The sequence below is a fragment of the Marmota marmota genome, unplaced genomic scaffold (assembly GCF_001458135.2).
Source record: "Marmota marmota marmota unplaced genomic scaffold, marMar, whole genome shotgun sequence".
In the NCBI taxonomy this organism is placed as follows: domain Eukaryota; kingdom Metazoa; phylum Chordata; class Mammalia; order Rodentia; family Sciuridae; genus Marmota; species Marmota marmota.
This window is the reverse complement of record NW_025999968.1, coordinates 51008300-51018186: the sequence shown is the minus strand read 5'-3', so window position 1 is coordinate 51018186 and position 9887 is coordinate 51008300. Positions and strand designations below refer to the sequence as shown.

Genomic DNA, 9887 nt, shown 5'->3' with positions numbered 1-9887 from the left:
CCATATTTAATTTGCTTTAAAAACATAGGATGATCATGACATGTGAAATAATACTCACTTGTAAAGCTGAAAATACTGTCAATAAGTGTTTCCCATTGTTGACTCATAAAATAGTAGGAACCAACATCAATAGCAGTGGATGTGAGACAAAACCTGTCTCATGCAGAATAAGTTCAGAAGACCAATTCTAAATTTTCCATAAGCTTTACAAAATACATATTAGTCCACCTTTCATAAAAACATTCATCCATATTGTTAGATGAAATTGACTCTGGCAAAATCTACGAAAAACAGTTGTGCTGTGTGAACAAGAGGCTCAGCTCACTCTGTTTTGCTGTGCTTGGTTATGCTAGGGTGGGTGACACTTCCATAATGAATCCACCCATTCATTTATTCAGTCAACCACACAGAATCATCTACTGTCACCTGTGCCTAGTGCTAGAGTTAGGGGGGAAAAACAGTTTCCTGGGATCTAGATAAGCTTGCAAGTCAGATGGAAACTCAAATAACAAATGCATAATTGCAAGTCTCTATTAACTTTCAGTAAGATGTATATATTGGTACAACAGCATTTTGTAAGAGGGGCTTCTAATCAAGCCTTTTGTGTTCAGTGAAACTTACCCTAAATGATGCTGTCTGGGCATGGTATTAAAGAAAGCATAGGAAGGGAGAAATTATAACTTCTGGACCATAGTGTTTGTATTAGTCTAAGTGCTCTATACAACCCATGTCCCCATAAACTAAAGCAGGTGCAGACTTCTCTAGTAGATATGTTCCCATTTAACATTTTCCAGAGATCCTTTTAGAAACTAGATATTGGAAAAAAGAACTTGGACTGCCTGGGAAGTGCTTCCTACTTCATAGGTGATAACCCTCCTCAAAAATAATGGTGGCCATTTACTGGCAATTACTGGAAGTGGGTAGATAAAATAGAAGAGAGAAGTCTGAAGAATCAATGCTCTGTTCTGTTCTGCAACTATTAAAAGTTGAAAAATTAAATTTATAGAACTGATTATATCAGAAAGACATCATTTGGGTGCTATTAGGTTTTAATGAGAAATATGTGACTGAATATATGTCATTGAGTTCTCTTAAGTGTAAAACATTACTTAAGGATATTTTTATTCACTAGAAAAATTTTATAGACTTTTACATTTGCAAAACATTTACCTCTATATTTTTAAAATATATCCAATAGTTGTTTGAATGATGGAAAGCTGTTTACATCCTGGTTTTCAAAATGAGATTAGACATAATGATTTGTCCAGAGTCCCAATAAGTGCCACCATCAGAACCAGAAGATGAATTGTTTAACTTTAGTTTTCTGATCTGTTAGAGAAGAAAACTTTTTAGATAAAGAGCAGCAGTCTTTTTTGAAGGCTGACAAGTGAGGTATGGAGTTAAAGTGGCATCAATCATCTGTCCAAGCTGAGGGGTCATAAAGTAATCTTGAGAAGCTCAACCTCTCCTACGTTTACCTTGGAGATGTATATTGATCCCACGTTCCATACTGAGATGATTTTCTCCATTCTCCTGGAGCCCCTTCTGAATTTCAATTGTGTGACAAAACTTATATGGTGAAGTTTTGTAGTACTCCCAGTGATTTCATTTTAGGAATTCAAGTTGTAAAAGTATTCAGGGCCAAAATTGAAGAAACTCCACTAATTTTCTATTGCTGCATAAGAAATTACCAAAATATATCAACTTGAAATAAGAACCCTTTCTTAGCTGGGATGCCATCACTACGTTGTCTGCCCAGAGCATCCTACACTGAAATCAAAGTGTAGGTGGGTCTGAGTTCTTAACTGGAGGCTCTGGGGCTTCTATGTGCATTCTGGAGTTTGGAAAGATCCAGTTGCTATGATTGTGAATGAGTCCCCATCTAGATGCTGGTTTTCAGTCAGGCATTACTCTCAGCAACTAGAGGTCATTTGCATTCCTTGTCACATGGCCCCCCTCCATCTTTAAGCCAGCAGAGACTTGTCAAATCCTCTTCATGGTTTCAGCAGATGATTTCTGCTTCTGTAACTAAGTAGAGGAACTTGACTTCTAAAGGGTTCATTTGATTAGGTCAGTCCCACCCAGATAATTCCCCTTTCCAGAGTCAACTGTGCCTTATCACATAGCCTAGTCATGAGAATCAAGTCTATCATATGAATATGATGGCAGGGTGAAACATGGTGTGTCTTGTAAGGATAGGGACAATATTGGGAAACATCTGCTGTGCAGTGTAGCACAGGCATAGTCTCCCATGCTGCTGAATGACTCCAGCCCACCTGATTCAGAGTAAACTCAAAGCCCTTGCTATGACACTGGTAGGTATGGTGTGACCAGTTCTGCTCAGAGTATAAATATTTAAGACAAAACTACTTAATCTTAAGTCTTTGATGCAGTCTTCATTTCCTCTTCCCTAAATTCATTTTACTTTAGGCAAATTTGCCCTCAAGGAAGACCAGTGAACTCTATATCCAGGCATTTGAATTTTCTGTTCATTCTGATTGGCCTACTCTTTCCCAGACAGCGCATGGCTATTATTTCATCCTCTAGATTTATCCAAAAGCCACGTTTTTCAGATCTTTCCTACAAATGTATCTATATACAATACCTACCATTAGTCATCACATGTCTCACTTATGCTTTACATTTGCTCCCTTGCAGTTATCACTATTGTAACAACATGTTTCTTTGATAGACTACATGTAGCCTGCCCTGCCCGTCTTTCCTCTTAGACTATAACATTCAGGAAGAGAAGAGTTTCCATTTTTTCCTTACTTTGTCACTACTTTTATTCTTCCCAATGGCTAGAGAAACCTTTAGTCCTTATTGGCCATTTAACAAATATTTTATATGTTGAATAGATGGATACATTAGGTCTATATTTGTTTATAATTTCTTTCCTCCATTAAATAATTAGTCTCAAGGAATTGGAGGATTTTTCTTTTTGCTACCTTTTCTACAAGTCAAGTAGAATAAATGCTCTGTATTATCTACTTAATGAATACATCAAAATTAATTAGAATTTAAGGGAATTGGGAAAAAAAACCTTGACTCACATATGAATCTGGATTACTGATTTAGATAACTGAATATTTTTGAAGTTCTTGGTCCAGAAGGGAACGTTAGGGAAGACTGAAAATGTTAGCTGGTGGTGGTGACATTTGGAAAGATAAAAAAATCAGAATAGGGTTTTTAAACACTTTTCAAAAGAGAAATTAAAATATATTTCAATGTAGATAGGTGTGTTGATGAGGAAGAGAAATCAGGAACTGTCCTGATGGTTGTTGTTTCCTGTAATAACTGGATTGGGCCAGAGTGAGATAGTGGGGAAATAAAAGTGTGCTTAAAAGATGAACCATCTTCTGGCAGAAATATGTGGGGACAAGGGAGAAATCTTACTAAGAAAAAAGATGGGCTTATGGGTGTTGATGGCCACATATTTGTGTTCAATTTCCAGAGTTTTATAAATATTTTTTGTACTTTTCAGCTGTAAAGAGTAGATACAGTATAATTAATTTGCTGATACTTTTTACTATTTATATTCACCAACATGACATTCTTTGAGTAGTGTGTGTGTGTGAGTATGTGTGTGTATGTGCGTGCATACCTGTGGGGTGGTATGTACGTGTATGTGCAAAGCAATTTTTTTGAAATAATAAGACATAAAATCCCCTCTAAAGTTAAATAGATATGAAAGTTCCAAAAATACTATGGAGTGTATGAAAACAAAAAGAATAATCCAAAAATGGCATGTGGTGGAAATTTACACTTCTATCATTCCCTATGGCAGGGCAGGCAGTGTTTTTTTTCCCTGGTGGAAGCTCAGGGTATAGCCTGACGACTGACAATATCTGAACCTTTTTTTTTGACTAAGTGAATATTTCTAGGAGAAAATATACAAATTGATTAGACATGACATAAACTAAAAAATATGATTTTTGACTGGTCATAGCTAAGGGGAAAATTAATAAAGTAGAAGGGAAAGAAAAGATGCTACTAAAATGGAAATATGAATAAAAATAGTTTTCAAAAGCAAAAGTTTTTAGCAACAAGAGAAGTTTCTGACTAAAGTAATCAATCAATTCATTTAAAAATATTCAGAAATGACAATGGAATAGCAGTATATGCCTCCATCTTGGGTGAAAAGAAGTAGAAATACACAGCACTCCTCAGATGTTTAGTTGAAGGATTAGCCCATCTTCCAAGACATTAATACCCCATGGTTATTTTATAAACTATACACTGGTGAGACACTTGCCAAGATCTCCAAACAGGGATCCTTGTTCATTTTATTTTCAGTTCACTTTTTATGCACAACTCATAACAATATACTATATTACTTACATACAACAATGAGGCAAGTTTCCTGGGATAGTTTTTCTTTTTTACAATGAGTATACTGGTACCTGAAATACAGTCACCATTCAGCCAATACCCATTGAATAAATGAATGAATGAATGAATACATGGATTCAGCACTAAAAGGATATGCATGCTGTCTGCAGCAGGCGGGTAACTCCCACAGATGTTTCTAAATGACTTGTTAGATTAATCAATATTCATGATAAGACTCCTTCAGAATGAAGAAAGTGTAAAATTATGAGTAGTATGCTTCACTTCATTAAGATTACTAACAAAACTAAAGTGTATTTTTCTACTTATTTTGAATTGTAACAATAATGACCCTAAGTGCCACAGAAGACTACTGGTGTTTCCTCTCTGTGACTTGATGTCCCTTAGTTGACCCTTTGCACCCTTCCCTCCCTGCTCCGCCTGGTCTCTAGTGACCACTACTCCACTCTCTCCTGTTGTTCTGAGGCTGGCTTTTTTCCTATAACCTGATGCTCTCCAGTTTCATCTGTTTTCCTGAAATGGCATACTTTCATTATTCTTCATGGCTGGTTAGAACTCCATTATGTATATATACCACACTTTCTTTATTGCCTTTTGATAGACACCTAGACTGGTTCTATAATTTGGCTCTTGTGAATTTTGCACCCCAAAATGGGTATGCATGTATCTCTAAAGTATGCTGATATTAACTCTTTTTACATACAGAGGAGGGAGATCTACTATTTTTGATAATAAAATTGACCCTGTCACTACAAAATTTGTCTGGCTCATGAGAAGTGATAAAGGTAATGGTCTTTTAAAACTGTTACCTTAAATTTCATGGAACCTAAATGCCTTTAACTGAAGTAGGCTGAAGTAGAGAAGTTATTTATCATTAATAATTCTGTTGAATTTATAAGTTGCAAAGTACCATCTATATGGAAATATATAAGCAGCCAATTACATTTTACTCTTAAACTTATAAGGGAAACTTATTTAACAAATACAAATGAAGTTCAAATGTCATCTATAATCTGGGTGTTATTATATTAATTTGAACTTTAAAATAATCAAAGTAGCTAAATATGAATATTAACTGGTCTTATGTCACATGCATTTTTTTACTATTATAGTGTGAATAAACAGAACATGAGGCAATTGAATATTGTACAAGAAATTTTCTAACCTTACTAACTTCACTCATTCATGTATACACACACACACACACACACACACACACACACACACAGAGGGAATTGACCAGGGGTGTTTACTACTGAACTATATCCCCAGTCCTTTCTATTATTTTATTTTTTATTTTTTGAGACAGGTTTTTGCTAAATTGCTGAGAATGACCTTGAACTTTTCATCCTCCTGTCTCAACCTCTTGAGTTACTGGAATTACAGGTGTGCACCACTGCATGCAACAGTCTAAACTGCAATTATATTCTTAATTCAAATTACTTGTTGAACAAAGGCCAAAAATTAAAACATTTAGGTTTTAGTCTTTACCTGCCACTAAAGATCATTGCCACATAATTCTGATTCTATAAATTATACTTTTCTTATTGTTTTAAAAAACAATCATCTATTTTTTTTAAATTCTGTAACTACACTGTTCTATGATTTTATAGAATTTATAGTCCAAAATAAGAATAAATTTGTGGCAAAGTTATTTACGAAGAATTAGGAAGGCTTTCTCTAAGCAATCTTTCAAGTTATCCACCAACCAGGCTGTCTCTACAGGAGACATGAGGCCTGGGAAATTCCTTTGACATCATTTTGTGGCTGTTTAAAAAATAAGCATTACCATTGCACTACAAAATGTGATTCTCAGATGACTTTAAAAGCATTTTGTATCAAGACATGTATCATAGCTGACTGCCATTTTTAAAACAGGAGGAACATTTCAGGGAACAATTACGATTAAATTCATTCGAATTCTCGGCAGAATGGAGGTACACAACTCGGCTTGGAAAAGAATGAGCAACCATAGACCGTCAAAGAAAAAAGTACAATTAGAGGGTAAATGCAAGCTCATGTGATGCAATTTGAATATGTGAAGCTGTAGGGATTTGTTTATGGAGTTTGAAACTCAGAAACTCAAACATATAAGAAGAATATAAACACCACAGTATTTTATTAGAGCTGAAATGTTTTTGTAGGAATCCAAATAAAGCAGAACATCAAACACATTGCATAATTTTTAAAGAGCTAGTTGCACCCATAAGCGGTTGGTTGTTAGGAAACAAGGTAGTTGGCATCGTTTTCAAGTGATTTGTTCTAATGGAGATGGCATTTGGAGGTGCGGCTTTCTACACCATCAGAGTATATAAGGAGTCCCTGGACACTGGCATTCACACAACTGCTCTACAACTCCAAACCAACTTACCACTCCTGACACCATGAGCTACTACGGCAGCTACTACGGAGGCCTGGGCTGCGGCTTTGGAAGCTTTGGTGGACTGGGCTATGGCCATGGCTGTGGATATGGCTGTGGATATGGCAGAGGCTATGGATATGGCAGCTTCCGCAGACTGACAGGTGGCTGTGGCTTTGGAGGCCACGGATATGGATGTGGCTCTGGCTTTGGAGAACCCGGATATGGTTTCGACTACAGAAGCTATGGACATGGATGTTGCCGCCCATCATGCAGTGGAGAATACGGGATCTCTGGATACTTCTGAATAAATACTTGAAAATTTACAATGCCTGCCCTTGATTGTTTTGAAAACTTCATTCCATAACCTGTGTGCTTTTCTCATCTTGTCTTTATAGCTGAACTTCTATTTGGACCACATGGTTTCTGACTGTAATGTGAAGAAAACTAGATGAACTAGATGCTGGCATTTGAATAGTGATGTTGTTTAGTGAGGATGTTCTTCATCTCTCTTTGTATTGGATGGGGAATCATTTGTGTTTCTGCAAATGTTTGCCTTTCAGTATCTGACATAGTATAATAAACTTTATCTTACATAATCAATTCGTCATGAGCATTAATTGTTATATCACAATAAACGGAGATGAATTGATAACATCATTAACTATGCCAATATCCTTCTCTTATATATAAGAACTTAAATGACATATTTTACATCATGATTATTTTTTCCAACTTCTTTCTTTACTGACATTCTTTTCTTCTCTTGTTTTCTTTTTTTAATGCCTTTTTCTCATCCATCACTTTCTCCTTTTCATTAAATGAATTGTTACCAATATCTATATTTTCTACTTCCGTAAAATATAAGAATTCTGTGTCTAAAAGTTCAAAGGCTTTTATGATAATAATGAAATTTAGCTTAAATGTTTTTTTTCACGAAAAAAGCAATATAGAGGTGTAAGGTATTTGTTGTAATATTTATCTTTGTGTATGTGTAAAATATGTCATAGGAAAAAAAGTGAAAAGCATTTTATTTTTATCTAAAACATAATTATCGTAAGTTAAATTTACTAAAATGTCTCAAGAAAATATAAATACCTGAATAGTTCTATATCTCATGTAGAAATAGAATGATTAAAATGATTAAAAACTTTGCTAAAATAAATAATAAATAATAAAAAATTAAGAGACAATGATTACACTGGTTAATTCTTAACAGTTTGTCTTTCAGAAACTAAGATGAAACACATCATTGTATTTTTTGAAGATAACAAATTTCCAATAAAAAATGTAATGTCATCTACAGAAAAATTATAAGTCCATATTTCTCATCAGCATTAATGCCAAATTCTTAGGAATATTTTAACAAATGTAATACAGTAATATATGAAATAGGCAATACTTCATGTCTAAGAGAGTTTTACTTAAAGAATGAAAGTTCACCAATAGAAAACCAAGAACATGATTTATTAACAGAATAAGTTAAATAATCTATAAACATATATCCACAGATAAATTGAGGTTCTCAGCCCGTTAATTCAACATCATATTAAATCTGAGTCTAGCTCTGATGATCGATTTTTCTCTTCAGCATGTGGTGTTTTTAATGTTTTTGAATGACTTGTATTTTTTTTAGAGAGAGAGAGAGAGAATTTTTTAATATTTATTTTTTAGTTTTTGGTGGACAAAACATCTTTATTTTATTTTTATGTGGTGCTGAGAATCGAATCTAGTGCCCTGCACATGCTAGGTGAGCACGTTACCCCTTGAGCCACATCCCCAGCCCTGACTTGTATTTTTTGTTGTTGTTAAATGCTAGATATGTTATTTGTTGTCATTTGTTTTTAAATTATTTTTTACTGATGTGTAAAGACACAAAATGGCACATATTAATAAGGTTACACATGGTATTCCAATACATATATATATTGTGTAATCAGGTTAAATGTATTAATTTATTCAAATATTTATCACTTCTTTTGGGGGAAAAACCACTTTGGTATCTTAGCCTTTAGGTTACAATACACAATCATAAACTGTGTTCACTCCACTTCAGTAACACACAGAACTTCAATCTAATCATAACTTATTGTCCATTGTTCCAACATTTCCTATCTATCCTGTTCCCCAGTCTCTCCAACCACTGGAAATCTCCATATAATTGTAATTTCTATTGAAACAAATTTTAATATTCTACATATAAGTAAAATAATACGGTACTTACAAATGAAATCAAACAGCATATTAAGAGACTACTCAACATGGTAAGGTGGATTTCATTCCAGGGATGAAAGAATTGTTGAATATACACGAATCATTTTATTTGAAATAACACATCCAATAAATGAAAGACAAAAATCATATCAATAGATTAAGAAAAAGTGTTATGATTTGGATCTGGAATTTTCACCCAAAAACTCTTATGTTGAAAGCTTGGATCCCAATGAAACAAGGTACAGAGGTGTGGATTTTAGACAATGTCTGGATCATGAGGGTTGTAACCTCATCAGTGAATTAATCTAATGGATGGATTAATTTGAGTGGACTAATGGGTGGTAATTGTAGGCAGGTAGGGCATGACTGGAGGAGCTAGGTCACTAGCAATGTGCCTTTGGGGACTATCTATTGTCACTTGTTTCTCTCTTTACCTCTTTGCTTTCTGACAGCCATGAGCTGAGGAATTTTCCTCCATCATTCCTTCCGCCATGATGTTCTGTCTCACCTTAGGACCCCAGAGCAATGGAGTCAGTTAACCATGGACTGGATCCTCTGAAGCCATGAACCAAAATAAACTTTCCTTCCTCTAGGTTTGTCTTGTCAGGTATTTTGGCGAGAAAAAGTTGACTAACAACTCAAAGGCATTTGATAAAATTTAACCTGACTTCATGATAAAATTTTTGAACAAATTAGGTACAGAAAGAATATACCTCAACATATTTAAATCTGTGAATAAGTAACCAACAGTTAACCCTGTACTGAGTGGGGGAAACTGAAAGCTCATGCTCTAAGATATGGGAAAAGAGAAGAATGCTCACTTTTACCACTTTATTTAAACTAATATTTGAAAATACTGGAAGGGCAATCAGGCAAGACAAAGAAAATAAAATCATCCAAACTGGAGAAGAAGAAGAAGAAGAAGAAGAAGGAGGAGGAGGAGAAGGAGGAGGAGGAGGAGGAG

At 34.8% G+C, this 9887-nt stretch overlaps 1 protein-coding gene across 1 annotated transcript; it reads left to right on the top strand.

Moving 5' to 3' along the window:
• The first annotated feature begins 6676 nt into the window (after positions 1-6676).
• On the top strand, positions 6677-7035 carry LOC107136254 (keratin-associated protein 19-3-like). Its single transcript, XM_015478438.2, has one exon. The coding sequence runs from the start codon at positions 6735-6737 to the stop codon at positions 7014-7016; it is 282 nt and encodes a 93-aa protein (XP_015333924.1). The 5' UTR covers positions 6677-6734; the 3' UTR covers positions 7017-7035.
• The last annotated feature ends 2852 nt before the right edge of the window (positions 7036-9887 follow it).